Genomic DNA, 18,676 nt, shown 5'->3' on the forward strand with positions numbered 1-18,676 from the left:
CAAGAGCCTCCTCCCACCCTTCCAGGTGGCACAGTCTCAGGATAAGGGGTCGGCCATTGAGGACTGAGATGAGGAGGAATTTCTTCACTCAGAGGGTTGTGAATCTTTGGAATTCTCTACCCCAAAGTGCTGTGGAGTCTCAGTCTTTGAGTATATTCAGGACTGAGATCAATAGGTTTTTGGACTCTCGGAGAATCAAGGGATATGGGCAGGAATGTGTTGAGGTCGAAGATCAGCCCTGATCTTATTGAATGGCGGAGCAGGCTCGAAGGGCTGAATGGCTGACTCATGCTCCTAATTCTTATGTGCATGTATTATATTCTTCAGCTCACCCTATCAACAAATCCTTCTATTCCTTTCTCCCTCATGTGTTTGTCTAGCTTCCCCTTAAATGCGTCTATGCTAATCACCTCAACTGCTCCATTTGGCAGCGAGTTCTACATTCTCTCCACTCTCTGGGTGAAGAACTTTCTCCTGAATTCCCGATTGAATTTATTAGTGACTATCTTATATTTATTGCCCCTAGTTCTTGTCTCACCTACAAGTAGAAACATCTTCTCTACGTCTATCCGATCAAACCCTTTCATAGAAACATAGAAAATAGGTGCAGGAGTAGGCCATTCGGCCCTTCGAGCCTGCACCACCATTCAATATGATCATAGCTGATCATGCAACTTCAGTACCCCACTCCTGCCTTCTCTCCATACTCCCTGATCCTTTTAGCTGTAAGGGCCACATCTAACTCCCTTTTGAATATATCCAACAAACTGGCATCAACAACTCTCTGCGGCAGGGAATTCCACAGGTTAACAGGTGGTAGAGAATTCCATAAGTTTACAATTCTCTGGGTGAAAAAGTTTCTCCTCATCTCGGTCCTATATGACTTACCTCTTATCCTTAGACTGTGACCCCTGGTTCTGGACTTCCCCAACATCGGGAACATTCTTCCTGCATCTAACCTGTCCAATCCCGTTGGAATTTTATATGCTTCTATGAGGTCCCCTCTCATTCTTCTAAATTCCAGTGAATATAAGCCTAGTCGATCCAGTCTTTCTTCATATTTCAGTCCTGCCATCCCGGGAATCAGTCTGGTGAACCTTCGCTGCACTCTCTCAATAGCAAGAATGTCCTTCCTCAGATTAGGAGACCAAAACTGAACACAATACTCAAGGTGTGGTCTCACCAAGGCCATGTACAACTGCAGTAAGACCTCCCTGCTGCTATACTCAAATCCTCTCGCTATGAAGGCCAACATGCCATTTGATTTCTTAACTGCCTGCTGTACCTGCATGCCAACTTTCAATGACTGATGTACCATGAGACCCAGGTCTCATGCACCTCCCCTTTTGCTAATCTGTCATAATCTTAAAGGCCTCTATCAGACCTGCCCCTCAGTCCGCTCGCCACTCATTATGCTTACAGCTGCCCACAGACTTTTAGTAGCCTTTTGTGTGGCAACTTCCGGTTATTTGAAATCCATTTCTGCATGGCGCCCTCTACAGGGGATCTGGGACTTATGTCAGCAGATTGAAGAATCCTTACTGAGTTACGCAGAGTCTAAATTGGGAAGTATAAGTTAGAATATTGAATTCAATGTAAATTCATGCAGAGCAAACACAATAAAGAGAGGGAAAGAAAGACAGAAATGGGATTAAGAGAGAATGATAAAAGAGATATAAAGAAAAAGTTAACAAAAATGTTTTATTTTAATTTTATTTTTTTCTTAAATCTCCAACAATAATTAAAGTCTGAAGGAATGAGACTCCACATTGTAAAACTTAATTTTCAGTTCCGGAGAGGTTGTTTGGCAGTAATTAAGACTTGTTAAGCCATTAAAGTGGGTAGCACTCTCGTCTCTGAGTCAGAAGGTTGTGGGTTCAAATACCATTTCAGGGACTTGAGCACATAAATCTAGGCTGACACTCCCAGTGCAGTGCTGAGGGACTGCTGCACTGTCAGAGGTGCCGTCTCCCGGATGAGACATTAAACCGAGGCCTCGTCTGCTCTCTCAGTTGGACATAAAAGATCCCATGGCACTATTATGAAGAAGAGCAGGGGAGTTATCCCCGGTGTCCTGGGCCAATATTTATCCCTCATTCAACATCACTAAAACAGATGATCTGGTCATTATCACATTGCTGTTTGTGGGAGCTTGCTGTGCGCAAATTGGCTGCCGCGTTTCCCACTCCAAAAGTACTTATTTGGCTGTAAAGCGCTTTGAGAGGTCCGGTAGTCGTGAAAGGCGCTATATAAATGCAAGTCTTTCTTTTTAAAAGAAATTCACTTGCACTCGAATGATCCAGCCCTCACCTGCTGAGTATTTCCAGCATTTTCTGTTTAATATTTGAAGGAAATCTCTCGCTAGGCTCAGGCTGAGTAGCCTCGAGGAATGCGGGATGTGGGAGCAGGCTGCCTCCTGGAATTAGTGTGGATGAACCCATATGGTAACTGCGGAACGCGGAGCTTTATTTCCGCGCCGCCAGAGCGCACACAGTTGGCGAACAACTTTTTCACTCGTATTCGTGTCTTTTTTTTTTTCAGGTTGCTGTGGAAACGCGTGGTATCATAGCTTGGTTAGAGAAAATCCCTTTTGTGCTGGGAGCCAATATTCTTGGAGGCGAGCAAGTGGTGACCTTTCCGTACAACATGGGGAGGACTCAGGAGGAGAAGGAAGAGATGATGCGAAGGGCACAGATGGTCGAGCGTTATGAGGAAGACGAAGAAGGTGAAACGCTGCACTACATGGAAACCCCAGATGACCCAATATTCCAGTGGCTGGCCATCTCTTATGCTTCGGCGCATCTGACTATGACAGAAACATTTCGAGGCAAATGTCACACTGACGACTTTACTAAAGGTTTTGGAATCATCAACGGTGGAGCATGGCGCCCGTCTGTTGGCAGTAAGTTTAAAGTAATCACAATCCCACCGCACCATATGGACACGGTTAAATAACCCAGAATCTCACAGGGATAGAGGGGTAGAAATTCACCTCCACCGGAAATGGGGTGCACCTTCTGTTTTTCCTGCGGTGGATGAGGTGGCCTCTTGCGTGAAATTCAGCTCTTTGTCTTTTTTTCTGAGCGGACCGAAGTCGGTCATAATGGGGGCGGAAGTGGGGCGGAGAGCAGAGTGGCCGCCACTGTCAATCATCAGCATAGCGCTGATGACGTCATCGCGCTTGTGGGTCACCATGTCTCTCCCCTTCACTTAAAGGGGAAGGCCGCTGCGAGCTCTGCGATTATTTTAGTTCGGTCCACTGGGCCACCAGGGAGGGTTTTGGCCGGGCCAGCAGCCTGGCACCCAAGAGGGGGGCGGCGGTGGGAGGCAGGCTGCCTGTTGGCGGCCCGGCCGAACCCGAGGGCATAATTGTCGGGCCGACCCAGCAGTCGGCCCACAACAATAATAAGACAGCGGCCGCGGCAGTGCGCCTTCCCCTTTAATGGCGGCCGCACCGCCATTTTGCACAGGCTGAAAACGCAGTGCACCGACAGAAAAACTGCCGGGGGCACCGCGTGGTGGCCACATGATTTTTTTTACCATGAATTTTGCTCGTAGGGAGGGAGATCGGCGGTGCGTGCTTCAATGACGCACTTAGGAGGGTTTGCCCGCAGCGGGGCGGAAAAACCACCGTGGAGAATTTCGCGAGCAGTGGCCATTGACCAAAAGTTGCCGGCCATTCGACACCACCCCCTGGCTGCTGCTCCCGGTGGTAACAGGCTGAATTTCGGCCCTTGAGGATAATTAAGACTCCTTTTCCAGAGAGTGAAGGGAGAATTCCCTGGTGCATCTAACCCATGTATTTGATGCTATCACTATGAATAAAGAGGGAGACAAATACAATATATTTTATGCAGGTTACGTTGGGCTGACTAGCAAACGCGCACTTGGTAAATCTTTTCAAGCATCCCTCATTACAGTTTGTTGCGATAGGATTTGGGCTCCACTAACAACAGTCACTGAGCTAAAAGCACCACATAAAGTAACTTGCATTCATATACACATCTTATTCCCAGTGATGAGTTGCTAGTCTGGACCAGAATTACAGAATGTTCCACACTGCCAAACGTATTGCGAGGCAAAAATAAAGTCGATAAATGATGGGCAGAAGGGAAGGAAGGCACCAGCACTTCCACCTCTACTTACACTGGCTCACCCAGCGGGCAACTAGAAAGCAAGTGGCATTAGCAGAGGCCCTGGAGACATCTTTGATCCATCAACTCTCCTCTCTGCATGTATGTGGCTGAGGGGGTAGAAACAGATGGACATAGCCAGAAAGATAGTTGAAGTTTTTAAAATATAATTTCAAGATAACCAGTCCTGCTTAAATTTCTTCAAGGGACAAACAATTTCAACAGGTGGCCAGTGAAATATAATTCCGCATATCCCCATAAGTATATCAGCCGTTCCTTCATCGTCGCTGGGCCAAAATCCTGGAACTCCCTCCCTAACAGCACTGTGGTAGCACCTTCACCACACGGACTGCAGCGGTTGAAGAAGGCGGCTCACCACCACCTTCTCAAGGGGCAATTAGGGATGGGCAATAAATGCCAGCCTTGCCAGCGATGCCGACATCCTGTGAACAATTTTTTTTTTAAGTTAGGACTGGACTCTTTATCGCAGAGAAGGTTGAGAGGTGACCTAATAGAGGTTTTCAAGACAATGAAAGGTTTTAATAGAATCATAGAAGTTTACAGCACGGAAGGAGGCCACTTCAGCCCATCGTGTCCGTGCCGGCCAACAAGAGGCTATCCAGCCTAATCCCACTTTCCAGCTCTCAGTGGGTAACCCTGCAGGTTTTGGCACTTCAGGTACACATCCAACTACTTTTTAAATGTGGTGAGGGTTTCTGCCTCTACCACCCTTTCAGGCAGTGAGTTCCAGTTTTGATAGAGTAAATAGGGAAAAATTATCCCCTAAGGCGAGTGAGTCAATAATCAAAATCATTGGGAAAAGATCTAATTGGGGAGATGTGAAGGCATTTTTTCACTCAGATGGGAGCCAAATATGATCGTTAGGTTGGGCTCTGGGTCTGGAACGCTCGACCTGAAAAGGTGCTGGAAGCCAATTCCATCAATAATTTTAAAAGGGAGTTGGACGGGTACTTGACGATGAGGAACTTACAGGGTTACGGACAAGAAGCAGGGTGTGGGACTCAGCATGACTGCTCTTTCAAAGATCCCACACAGGCTCGATGGGCCGAATGGCCTCCTTCTGTGCCGAAGTTTCTATGAATCTCTATCAGTTTAAACAATAATCCCAAACTGCATATATTTAATCCCGTTTCCAAACATAATTATTTTGTAAAAACTAGGAAAAGCTGGTTAGAGCTTTTATAATGTATAATATTCCTTTGTACCTAATCACGTTGCAACCCTGCTCTAACACATTCACGACAACAGATCTTGTAAACAGCAATTATCTCCACCCTTAGTGCTCAGCAGCTTGTTTCACAATCGGCCTTTATTTTATACTGGCACAGAATTAGAATTTTTCGGTCCTGCTCAGTTAGTAGCAGGAGACATTAACGGATCAGTATTTCAGAGCTGTGCCCATTGAACCTACTGAAGCCGAGAGGCTGCGGTCATGCCCCACACAGAGAGGCTGAGAGTTTCGCTCCCGTGCTGCGCTTGTCTCGTGATAGAAGGACTTGAAATCTGGCTTTACTCGGACACTGTTCTTTTGCCTCTTGAAACCTGGGCTTGAATCCAGTCCACACTGCCGGGATAATGGTGTGCTCGCCATCTGCTGGTTATAAGTGGTAGCATAACATAAATTTGGGCAGCCCCAAATCTTCTTCGGCAGTCCCTCGGAGTCGAGGATGACTTGCTCCCACACTAGGTGACTGCTGAGTCCAATGCGGGATCTACAGTCTCTGTCACAGGCGGGGTAGATGGTGGTTGAGGGGACGGGTGGGTGGGGGGGCTTGGGTTGTCGTGCGCTCCTTCCGCTGTTTGCGCTTGGCTTCTGCGTGCTCCCGGCGAAGAGGCTCAAGGTGTTCGGCGCCTTCCCGGATGCTTCTCCTCCACTTTGAGTGGTCTTGGGCCAGGGACTCCCAGGTGTCAGTGGGGATGTTGCACTTTTTCAAGGAGGGTGTCCTTGAAGTGTTTCCTCTGCCCACCTGGGGCTCGCTTGCCGCGTCGGAGCTCCGCGTAGAGCCCAAATCTGGGTCCACAGCACAAAACTCGGTGCACTCAGAGGGGCCATCAAACCCTTAATCAGCATTAAAATTCTTTCAAGAATATTTAATGTCAAAGTTGTGAAAAGCCATTTCCGCTGCTCTACAGGCAAATTTACTAAGGTAGGTTAAACTGAATTATTAAGCAATTTAGGATCAGGGAGCCCAACTTTGCCCAACCCCTTAAAGTAAGCGCGGCAACTTTGCGCGCTTGAAAGGGCGCCGGAAAAAAGGGGCCCCATCCTGGCCGCTCTTTGGAGCCCCCGGAGTCCTGGCGTGGCGTGGAGACTGAAGGTGGGGGCGGAGCAACAGGCTAGCGCTAAAAACAGTGCCGGCACCCGCGAGCATGCTCATTGAAGTCTGCGCGCATGCTCCTGCCCTCCCAGCGTGTCCTGCGGGCTGTGAGCAGGACCCGATGCTCGCAGCCCCTACCCCGGGCTGAAAGGACGCCCCGATCTTCGCCGCACCCTATCCCCGGCTGAGTGGCCTCCTGCTGAGTTCCCGGGCCGAGGTAGGACTTCAGTTTTATTTTTTATTTATTGGTTGTGCTTGAGAGTTTTGATTGGGGGGGGGGGGGGCGGAGGAGAGTTTGGGGGGTGTGGGGTGAGAAAGAGTGTATGGGGGGGGAGGAGAGTTTTGGGGGGGGGGGGAGAGAAAGAGTGTTTTGTATACCAGTATCTCTCTCTCTCTCTCTCTCTCTGGCTACCCCAACCCCACCCCCGCCCCGCCCCGCCCCCCGTGACATCGCGGCCAGCAGCTCGCATTTCTCCGGTAGGATTTGCTTCCTTTTTATTAGTATTTTAATTGTTTGAGCTTCTCCTTGCAATGTTTGGTGCTTCGTTGTTGAGGTCCTCTCCAGTTCCCTTCCCTCCCCTATCCCTGACCTAACGTCTGCCGAATGTACGCTGCTTTTTCTGCACTGCCCGCAAGGTTTTTCGGAGCTGGCCACATACGCTGACCTAAGCGGATTTGGAGTAAGTTTTAGCTGGCCAAAGTGGCATAAATGGCCAAAACTGGCGTAAGTGTCTGGGAACACCCCCTTTTGAAAAAAAAACTGACCTAAAAAAAAAATCGTACCTAACTGACTTACTCTGGAGCAAATTTTGGGGGGGAATGGCATTTTTTAAACTTACGCCAGAAAAAACAACTTACTCCAAAAAAATTGATGCAAGTCATGGCCAAAGTTAGGCCCAGTGATAGTATCTGTTATTAATTGATTCTCTCACGCTTACTCCATTCCATTTAGAAATGTTACATTGACAGGTGTTGCGATGCCTGCAAAGATTTAGTTCTGCTGTTGGTAGGGAAAAGCTTGAAACTGCTTTGAAAGAGATGCGTTGCCCCAGTGGCAGCACACTCCAATCTCCTGGTAAAGTGCCTGTCTTTCCCACAGCTATGAACGATTTCGCCTACCTGCACACCAACTGCTTCCAGCTCTCCATCTACGTGGGCTGTGATAAGTTTCCTCACGAGAGCGCGCTTGCACAGGAGTGGGAGAACAACCAGGAAGCCCTGCTCTTCTTTATGGAACAGGTGACGGAATCCTGCACTTGCCGTCAAACGCAATGCCCAACAAGTACCAACATTCGCGCCTAGACTCGTGCGCGAAAAATGGCCACTCGGAAGTGATTCTGGGGAGGGGATGAGCTACCAGGAAGCAGGTAGCACCTGTAGAACTGCGGCCCTTGCAGGAGAGGAAGGAAGAAAATAGCCGACTGAAGGTTGGGGGTCACTCACCCAGAAAGAGAAACTGAGGAAGCTAATATTCTCATTGGAAAAAAAAGAATGAGGGGCAAATACGATCATAGTTTATAAACAACAACTTGTATTTATATAGCGCCTTTAACGTAGTGAAACGTCCCAAGGTGCTTCACAGGAGTATTAGGATACAAAAACTTTGACACCGAGCTGCATAAGTAGACATTAGCACAGGTGACCAAAAGCTTGGTGAAAGAGGTAGATTTTAAGGAGCGTCTTGAAGGAGAGGTAGAGAGGCGGAGAGGTTTAGGGAGGGAGTTCCAGAGCTTGGGCCCCAGGCAACAGAAAGCACGGCCACCGATGGTCGAGCGATTATAATCAGGGATGCTCAAGAGGGCAGAATTAGAGGAGTGCAGCTATCTCGGGGTGTTGTGGGGCTGGAGGAGATTACAGAGCTATGGAGGCCATGGAGCCATGGCGGGGCCATGGAGGGATTTGAAAATAAGGATGAGAATTTTGAAATCGAGGCGTTGCTTAACCGGAAGCCAATGTAGGTCAGTGAGCACAGGGGGTGATGGGTGAGCGGGAACTCGTAAACATAATGAAAGAGTCAATAAACTGGTTGTAGGGAGGTATTCATGCCAAATTAGGACAAAGGGACATACTGGAAGGTACAATTATGAGGATAACAAGCCATAAGCTAAAAATGTACGGAATAATTTCATGTTCAGAATCATTAACTACTGGAGTAGTATTCCGCCATGTGCAATAAAGCACGATTGGAGCATTCAAAAGAGAACTGGATCAGCTTGGTGATTCAGAAGGAAGTAGATTTAAAGGGAAAAGTTTAAAAATGGTGAGTCCTAGTCCTGATGACATTGTGTTGGGTAGGTTGAGTGATCTTATCTTATTCCCACGTTCTTGGGAGCAGGACCTAACATATCAACACCAGGGATGTCTTTGCGAAGTATGTCGAGTTACAAGAACCTTTCTCTCATAGTATTCTGTTTCAGGTACATCGTGGGATTAAAGGACTGGTGCGAGACCTGGAGGGAAATGCAATTGCAAACGCCACGGTGTCAGTTCAAGGAATAAACCACGATGTGCAGACAGGTAATAGAATCCCGTCGGCGGAATTCCAATCGATGCAATTTATCGATGCGCGTATTTCTTTTTCCGTTTATTATTTCTTTTTCTTCCAGCGAGTGACGGGGACTACTGGCGAATACTGAACCCCGGCGACTACCGGGTGACGGTCAAAGCCCTGGGGTACACTCCCGGTGCCCGGGTGTGCCACGTGGGCTACGACAACGAGGCCACGCAGTGCAACTTCAGCCTGCGCAAATCCAACTGGCACAGGATTCAAGAAATCATGGAGCAGTATGGGCGCAAGCCGATCAACGTGATCCTGACGCGGGGAAGGAGGGTGAAGAAGATCCGCAGGATCCGAGTGCGCCAGGGACAACGGATGCATCACCAAAACCAGACTCGGACTTTGCAATAGGACACTCGCTTATTTGTAGATTCGTGGATTTAATTAGGGGGGGGGGCGGGGGACTTGGATAAAGGTCTTTTTTTTGTTTAGAAGCTAAGATGGGTCACTGGAGGATTGTTAATCATAAAAAAAAAACATGCTTGTGTTAAAAAGAAATCAGTAACAGTCATACCATATTGTGAATTATCATCCATCCTTTCAGTTCAATGAGGGTTCGAGTGGTATCTGGAAACGAGGTTCGAGTTTTAGTGCAAACAGGTTTCATTTTGGACAGAGATGCAGCAGCACTCATGTCATCTGACCTACAAACATTAGTAACATAGAAATTTACAGCGCAGATGGAGGCCATTCCGGCCCATCGTGTCTGCGCCGGCCGACAAAGAGCCACACGGCCCTCGGTCAGCAGCCCTGAAGGTTACATATAAATCTATGAACAATGGCGGAAGGGTAAAGAGCACCCAGCCCAACCAGTCCGACCCACACAACTGCGACACCCCTTGCACCGAAACATTCTACAGTAGTATTAGCAATAGCACACAGTGCCTGCCATGCAATGATACAGAAGCAATATGTCGCCTGCTTTCAGCGGGAAACAAAAGGAATAAGACATAGCTCAATGCTGGCGCATCCAGATGAAAGGGTGTGTGACCGGGGGTCTCCAGACTTCGGTTTCTCTACAGTCCAGTTAGGGCATCAGAACTAAAGCACATATCACCATCATCATCATCATCATCATCATAGGCAGTCCCTCGGGATCGAGGAAGACTTGCTCCCACTCTTAGCACGAGTTCTTAGGTGGCTGTACAGTCCATTATGAGAACCATAGTTTTGGTCACAGATGGGACAGATAGTTGTTGAGGGAAAGGGAGGGTGGGACAGGTTTGCCGCACGTTCCTTCCGCTGCCTGCACTTGATTTCTGCATGCTCTTGGTGACGATACACGAGGAGCTCAGCACCCTCCCGAATGCACTTCCTACCACTTAGGGTGGCCTTTGGCCAGGGACTCCCAGGTGTCAGTGGGGATGTCGCACTTTATCAGGGAGGCTTTGAGGGTGTCCTTGTAACGTTTCCTCTGCCCGCCTTTGACTCATTTACCGTGGACGAGTTCCGAGTAGAGGGCTTGCTTTGGGAGTCTCGTGTCTGGCATGTGAACTATGTGGCCTGCCCAACGGAGCTGATCAAGTATACAAATGCTGAATAGCCGCTCAGGCACAGGTACAGTGCAACCACACTTTGCACTGGCCTCTCTCACTAAGCTTGGGTCTTCAGAAACGCTATTCCTCCCGAGGATGCCAGGCTATTTTCTGGAGACCAAGCCTGGTAACTGATTGTAAAATACATTTGCTCGATGAAGGGAAGATGGTTGTGAGAGCAGAAACTTAAAAAAATCATGTCCAATCCTTACTATTTATCTGAAACCAATCATGGTCTCCACAGTTATATTTTTTTCGAAAAATCTGCTTCACATGAGAGGCCAGAGCTTAAAACCTGTGGATCCATGGCACAAGGCTGCTTGCTTTAGATTCTAGCTCGAGTCAAATGGTATCATTTAAAGACTTCAATAATCGCCGCACTGCTACAACCTGCGAAGCTGATTTCTGTCAATTCAAACAGGAGATTCTTTAGCATGTTTAGAAACTATTGCCCCTCTGACTATATCCCTTCACCGACAGATCTGTAGGATGTATACGAGGGTTCAAGAGATGCCCATTGAGCTCAGGCAGGCTGGGATATGCAGCGAATAAAACGCTTGCCATGTGGGCTTCTAATAAGAACAGAATTCCTGCTAAAACATCGAATCAGATAAGGAAACAAAAGTGACCAGGCAAAGCCACACAGCAGCAAAGACATGTGGCACGGTGGGAGAATTTGAAGGCGCTCACTCTAACTATCCTTTATCCCTAACCTAGGATATCAAACTCCCACATCTGCAGCTTAACCGTGAACCCTGGCAAGGATTATCGATGCATTTTTGCACCAGGTTGACAGAAGAATTATATATTGAACAAAGTTTTAGGTTATCTTACCATTATAGAGTTTTAAGATTATGGTGAAACACATGTGCATTGCCAGTACAAAGTGCCATTCAGGATTGTACGGGCAGCTATGATGGTGTACAGGTTGAAGAAAACTCCATTGTAACCATCTGTGGTTGAAAAATACACATTTTAGTTCTAGCGTGAATGCATATTGCTTGGACTTTGTTTTGTCCAATTATGTGTAGGTTGAACCTCCCTTATCCAGAACTCCCTTATCCGGAACCACCCCTCGTCCAGAACCATTCCCGGCCACCGGGTGGCGCATGCGCAGAACTCCGACATGAACAAATTTAAGTCATTCCTTGCTGCCGACACCCTCAATCGCTGGCCTGACCCCGCGATCCGCCACCCCCACCCCATGATCTCTCTGCCGCACTCCCAGCCCCAAGCCAGCCAGCCCTGATATCCCCTTGCTCAGTACCTGTACCATCCAATTTAACGTGACTACCCTTCGTCCAGAAAAATCCCTTTTACAGAACAGGCCAGGTCCCGAGGGTTCCAGATAAGTGAGATTCAGCCTGTACTAATTGCTGCTTTGCATCGCTGGCAATAGACTTTCAATACTGGTTATTGAAAAGCAGGAGTTGGGGGGAGGGGGGAGGAAGTGTTTCTAGAATTGATGCTCAGAGTGAAGTGGAGCTCTACTCAGCTCAGCGATTAGTCTGGGAGCTGGGAAGCCACGCTTGAAATGGACTGGGTAAGAGAGGGGATTGAATTTAACTCGATTGTGGGATTTTTGGTAAAAAGCAGAATTGTGGGAGAGCTCGGTATTTAATATTGCATCCATACTTGTTTTCTCGTGCAACTGTTATATAGTTGGCAAGTACATTCCCTGTACAAGAGTTCCTTTATGTCTTAAAATATATCCACACAAGTTATTTTTACAGAATAAAAGATAGCAAATAATGAAGGACTATCTTTAATTGGTGTTTAATTTTGATGACTGCAGTAATATTTTCGCACATCTCTAAATCAGAATGGTGCCCAAACAAGGGTCTGGATGGAGCAGTGAGTTAGGCACCATCTTTCCATTTCCCAATTAGTCTGGATTCTCTGGACTAGTAATCCAGGGACAAGAGTTCAAATCCCACCTTGGCAGCTGGGGAAATTGAGTTCAGTTAATTAAATAAATCTGGGATTAACAGCTAGGATCAGTAATGGTGACCATGAAACAACCGGATTGTCGTAAAAACTCATCTGGTTCACTAATGTCCTTTAGGGAAGGAAATCTGCTGTCCTTACCCGGTCTGGCCTGCATGTCACTCCAGACCCACAGCAATGTGGTTGACTCTTAACTGCCCCTCTGAAATGGCTGAGCGAGACACTCAAGGGTAATCAGGGATGGCCAATAAATGTTGGCCTTGCCAACGATGCCCACGTCCCATAGAAACATAGCAAATAGGTGCAGGAGTAGACCATTTGGCCCTTCGAGCCTACACTACCATTCAATAAGATCATGGCTGATCATTTACCTCAGTACCCCTTTCCTGCTTTCTCTCCATACCCCTTGATCCCTTTAGCCATAAGGGCCTTATCTAACTCCCCCTTGAATAGATCCAATGAACTGGCGTCAACAACTCTCTGCGGTAGAGAATTCCACAAGTTAACAACTCTCTGAGTGAAGAAGCTTCTCCTCATCTCAGTCCTAAATGGCTTACCCCTTATCCTTAGACTATGTCCCCTGGTTCTGGACTTCCCCAACATCGGGAACATTCTTCCTGCATCTAACCTGTCTAGTCCCGTCAGAATTTTATATGTTTCTATGAGATCCCCTCTCATCCTTCTAAACTCCAGTGAATACAGGCCCAGTCGATCCAATCTTTCCTCATATGTCAGTCCTGCCGTCCCGTGAATCTGTCTGGTGAACCTTCGCTGCACTCCCTCAATAGCAAGAACATCTTTCCTCATATTAGGAGACCAAAACTGAACACAATATTCCAGGTGGGGCCTCACTAAGGCCCTGTACAACTGCAGTAAGACCTCCCTGCTCCTATACGCAAATCCCCTAACTATGAAGGCCAACATACCATTTGCCTTCTTCACCGCCTGCTGTACCTGCATGCCAACTTTCAATGACTGATGTACCATGACACCCAGATCTCGCTGCACCTCCCCTTTTCCTAGTCTGCCGCCATTCAGATAATATTCTGTCTTCGTGTTTTTGCCACCAAAGTGGATAACCTCACATTTATCCACATTATACTGCATCTGCCATGCGTTTGCCCACTCACCTAACCTGTCCAAGTCACCCTGCAGCCTTTTAGCGTCCTCCTCACAGCTCACACTGCCACCCAGTTTAGAGTCATCTGCAAACTTGGAGATATTACACTCAATTCCCTCATCCAAATCATTAATGTATATTGTAAATAGCTGGGGTCCCAGCACTGAGCCCTGCGGTACCCCACTAGTCACTGCCTGCCATTCTGAAAAGGATCCGTTTATCCCGGCTCTCTGCTTCCTGTCTGCCAACCAGTTCTCTATCCACGTCAGTACATTACCCCCAATATCATGTGCTTTAATTTTGCACACCAATCTCTTGTGTGGACCTTGTCAAAAGCCTTTTGAAAGTCCAAATACAACACATCGACTGGTTCTCTCTTGTCCACTCTACCAGTTACATCCTCAAAAAATTCTAGAAGATTTGTCAAGCAGGATTTTCCTTTCATCAATCCAGCTGACTTGGGCTGATCCCATCACTGCTTTCCAAATGTGCTGCTATTTCATCTTTAATAATTGATTCCAACATTTTCCCCACTACTAATGTCAGGCTAACTGGTCTATAATTACCTATTTTCTCTCTCCCTCCTTTCTTAAAAAGATTTGTTACATTAGCTATCCTCCAGTCGATAGGAACCGATCCAGAGTCGATAGACTGTTGGAAAATGATCACCAATGCATCCACTATTTCTAGGGCTACTTCCTTAAGTACTCTGGGATGCAGACTATCAGGCCCCGGGGATTTATCGGCCTTTAATCCCATCAATTCCCCTAACACCATTTCCCGCCTAATAAGGATTTCCTTCAGTTCCTCCTTCTCACTAGACCCTCGGTCCCCTAGTATTTCTGGAAGGTTATTTGTGTCTTCCTTTGTGAGGACAGAACCAAAGTACTTGTTTAACTGGTCCGCCATTTCTTTGTTCTCCATTATAAATTCACCTAAATCTGACTGCAAGGGACCTACGTTTGTTTTCACTAATTTTTTTCTGTTCACATATCTACAGAAGCTTTTGCTGTCAGTTTTTATGTTCCCAGCAAGCTTCCTCTCATACTCTATTTTCCCCCTCCTAATTAAACCCTTTGTCCTCCTCTGCTGTATTACAAAATTCTCCCAGTCCTCAGGTTTGCTGCTTTTTCTGGACAATTTATATGCCTCTTCCTTGGATTTAACACTATCCTTAATTTCCCTTGTTAGCCACGGTTGAGCCACCTTCCCCGTTTTATTTTTACTCCAGACAGGGATGTACAATTGTTGACATTCATCCATGTGATCTTTAAATGTTTGCCATTGCCTATCCACCATCAACCCTTTAAGTATCACTCACCAGTCTATTCTAGCCAATTCACACTCATACCATCAAAGTTACCTTTCCTTAAGTTCAGGACCCTAGTCTCTGAATTAACTGTGTCACTCTCCATCTTAATAAAGAATTCTACCATATTATGGTCACTCTTCCCCAAGGGGCCTCGCACAACAAGATTGCTAATTAGTCCTTTCTCATTACACATCACCCAGTCTAGGATGGCCAGCCGTCTAGTTGGTTCCTCGACATATTGGTCTAAGAAACCATCCCTAATATACTCCAGGAAATCCTCCTCCACTGCATTGCTACCAGTTTAGTTAGCCCAATCAATATGTAGATTAAAGTCACTCATGATAACTGCTGTACCTTTATTGCACGCATCCCTAATTTCTTGTTTGATGCTGTCCCCTACCTCACTGCTACTGTTTGGTGGTCTGTATACAACTCCCACTAGCGTTTTCTGCCCTTTGTTATTCCTTGACTCCACCCATACCGATTCCACATCATCCAAGCTAATGTCCTTCCTTACTATTGCATTAATTTCCTCTTTAACCAGCAACGCCAACCCAACTCCCTTTCCTTTCTGTCTATCCTTCCTAAATGTTGAATACCCTTGGATGTTGAGTTCCCAGCCTTGGTCACCCTGGAGCCATGTCTCCATGATGCCAATTACATCATAGCCATTAACTGCTATTTGCGCAGTTAATCCATCCATCTTATTCCGAATAATCCTCGCATTGAGGCACAGAGCCTTCAGGCTTATCTTTTTAACACAATTTGCCCCTTTAGGATTTTGCTGTAATTTGGCCCTTTTTGTTTTTTGCCTTGGGTTTCTCTGCCCTCCACTTTTACTTTTCTTCTTTCTATCTTTTGCTTCTGTCCCCATTCTACTTCCCTCCATCTCCCTATATAGGTTCTCATCCCCCTGCCATATTAGTTTAACTCCTCCCCAACAGCACTAGTAAACACTCCCCCTAGGACATTGGTTCCGGTCCTGCCCAGGTGCAGACTGTCCAGTTTGTACTGGTCCCACCTCCCCCAGAACCGATTCCAATGTCCCAGGAATTTGAATCCCTCCCTTCTGCACCACTCCTCAAGCCACATATTCATTTGAACTATCCAGCAATTCCTATTCTGACTAGCACGTGGCACTGGTAGCAATCCTGAGATTACTACTTTTGAGGTCCTACTTTTTAATTTAGCTCCTAGCTCCTTAAATTTGTCTTGTAGGACCTCATCCCATTTTATACCTATATTGTTGGTATCTATATGCACCAAGACAACTGGCTGTTCACCTTCCCTCTTCAAAATGTCCTGCACCCGCTCCGAGACATCCTTGACCCTTGCACCAGGGAGGCAACATACCATCCTGGAGTCTTGGTTGCAGCCGCAGAAACATCTATCTATTCCCCTTACAATAGAATCCCCTATCACTATAGCTCTCCCACTCTTTTTCCTGCCCTCCTGTGCAGCAGAGCCCCCCACGGTGCCATGAACTTAGCTGCTGCTGCTCTCCCCTGATGAGTTATCCCCCTCAACAGTACCCAAAGCAGTGTATCTGTTTTGCAGGGGGGTGACCGCAGGGGACCCCTGCACTACCTTCCTCCCACTGCTCTTCCTGTTGGCCTTCCATCCCCTATCTGGCTGTGTACCCTTTACCTGCGGTGTGGCCAACTCACTAAACGTGCTATTCACGTCATTCTCGGCATCATGGTTGCTCCAGAGTAAATCCACCCGCAGCTCCAGAGTCGCAACGCGGTCTGTCAGGTGCTGCAGGCGGATGCACTTCCTACAAATGTAGTCGTCAGGGACACTGGAAGCATCCCTGACTTCCCACATTGCACAGGAGGATCATAACCCGTGTCCGAGCTCTCCTGCTATGACTTAACCCCTAGATTAACTTAATTTGGCAGCAACAATGCTAAAAGGTTACTGACAGATAAAGAAAAGAAAAGGAAAAAGAAAAACTATTTACCAATCACCAGCCAATCACTTACCCCTTGGCTGTGACGTTACCTTTCAATTTCTTTCTACTTTTTTTCTTTCCCGTGAATGAATTTTTTTTAAATCCAAAACTCTACTGCCTGTATACTAACTCGCACCAAGTCCCGTTCACTCATCACCATTATTGGGGCAAATTTAGATTTACACGTCAGGTTATGAAGGGGCGGAGTGATTATTTGCACGGTGTTCTGACTCTCCGTGTGCACGCGCAGTACCAAACGGTGCGGCAGCCGTAGCTGCCTCCATCACGCTTTCCTTGGCTCCGTGCAAGAAGATCGGGGGTTGGATGTGTGCGGGAGAGAGGAGGGGAGGGGTGGGTGGGGGTGCAGGGGTGAGAGGAGAAAATCGAAGGGGTAGCCTTGGGGTGCGCTCGAAAAACATCTAAAACCCAAAGATATAACAAAGAGTAGTCAGCATGGATTTCAAAAGCGAAAGTCATGCTTGACCAAGCTTATTGAATTATTTGACTGAGTAACAGAAAGGGTAGACAAGGATAGTGTAGTAGATGTAATGTATATTAGGATTTTCGATAAGGTACCACATAGTAGACCCATGACTAAGGTCAGAGCTTGTGGAGTCAGGGAACAAGTAACAGAATGGATAGAAAGTTGGCTACAAAACAGAGTAAGGGTTAAGGTTAGCTAGGGAGACTGGCAAAAGGTGGGAAATTATGTTCCACAGGGATCAGTGCTGGGATCAATGTTCAAAATTTACATCGGCAATTTGGACTCGGGAATCGGAAGGACAAGTTCAAAATTTGCCGATGACACCAAATTGGGGAGTATAGTAAATATTTAGGAAAACTGCGACAAATTAGAAGAAGACATTAATAAACTTGCAGAATGGACATGTTGTGGAAAGAAACCACATGGAGTCATGTGTAGGCTTTGATGCGAGAAACTTTATTACAAGCATGCAGGGGAGAGCTCTTCAGCAAACCAAAAGCTCTCTCCTGTCGGACAATTACATCAGATTTTATAAATGATTAGGAGTAAGCGCAAGCTTGACAATTTACAAAGATAAGAAACATCCATATATGTCTGTGACTGACAGCTGCTCAACTGTAGGTCTCTTCCATAACCAATACAGAGTTTAGCACGTAAGCTTTGACAGACTTCTGCCTTTCTGCAGTTTTAGTTGATCTTATCCGGCCTCCAATTAACACTGTCTTTGTTCATTGTTTCTGATTCAAGGTTTCATGGAGAACATGTTTGAAACAAATGCTACAGTTAAATGCTGACACTATGCTTTGGACTGGTTTGGTCGAGCTTCCTATGATGCCTTGCAGTTACAGTGACATTTTAATCGCATGGCTTCTAATACAACTATAATATACATTTAAAGGTTATTTGACTTACATGTGATGGAACAATCACTTTTTACATCATCCACTCATTGAGCAACTCAACTATAATATCCGCACCCTTGAACGTTTAGGTTACTCTATCTTACATATAATTGGCAAATTAATTTGAATATAGATAAGTGAGAGGTGTTACATTTTGGTAGGAATAAGGATGCCACATAACTGCTTGGATAATAAGGGTCCAAATGGGATAGAGGGACAAAGGTGTCTAGTGGTACAGATACACAAATCACCAAAAATAGCGACACAGGTTAATAAGGTTATAAAAAGCAAATCAAGCACTGGGGTTCATTTCTAGATAGAATTGAAAAGCAATTGAGAAATTATGGTCAAATTGTATCGAACTTTGGTTAGACCACACTTGGAGTACAGTAC

General features: G+C 46.5%; 1 protein-coding gene across 1 annotated transcript in view; it reads left to right on the forward strand.

Annotated features, from left to right (window-relative positions):
* Positions 1-12,316, forward strand: part of LOC139234984 (inactive carboxypeptidase-like protein X2) — an 81,835-nt gene extending 69,519 nt beyond the window's left edge. Inside the window, exons 17-20 of the mRNA XM_070866041.1 lie at positions 2,542-2,902; positions 7,572-7,711; positions 8,890-8,989; positions 9,079-12,316. Coding sequence (XP_070722142.1) covers positions 2,542-2,902; positions 7,572-7,711; positions 8,890-8,989; positions 9,079-9,380 — 903 coding nt within the window. The 3' untranslated portion in view covers positions 9,381-12,316. The remainder of the gene's footprint in view (positions 1-2,541; positions 2,903-7,571; positions 7,712-8,889; positions 8,990-9,078) is intronic.
* The last annotated feature ends 6,360 nt before the right edge of the window (positions 12,317-18,676 follow it).

Source organism: Pristiophorus japonicus, chromosome 22, assembly GCF_044704955.1.
Source record: "Pristiophorus japonicus isolate sPriJap1 chromosome 22, sPriJap1.hap1, whole genome shotgun sequence".
Lineage (NCBI taxonomy): Eukaryota > Metazoa > Chordata > Chondrichthyes > Pristiophoridae > Pristiophorus > Pristiophorus japonicus.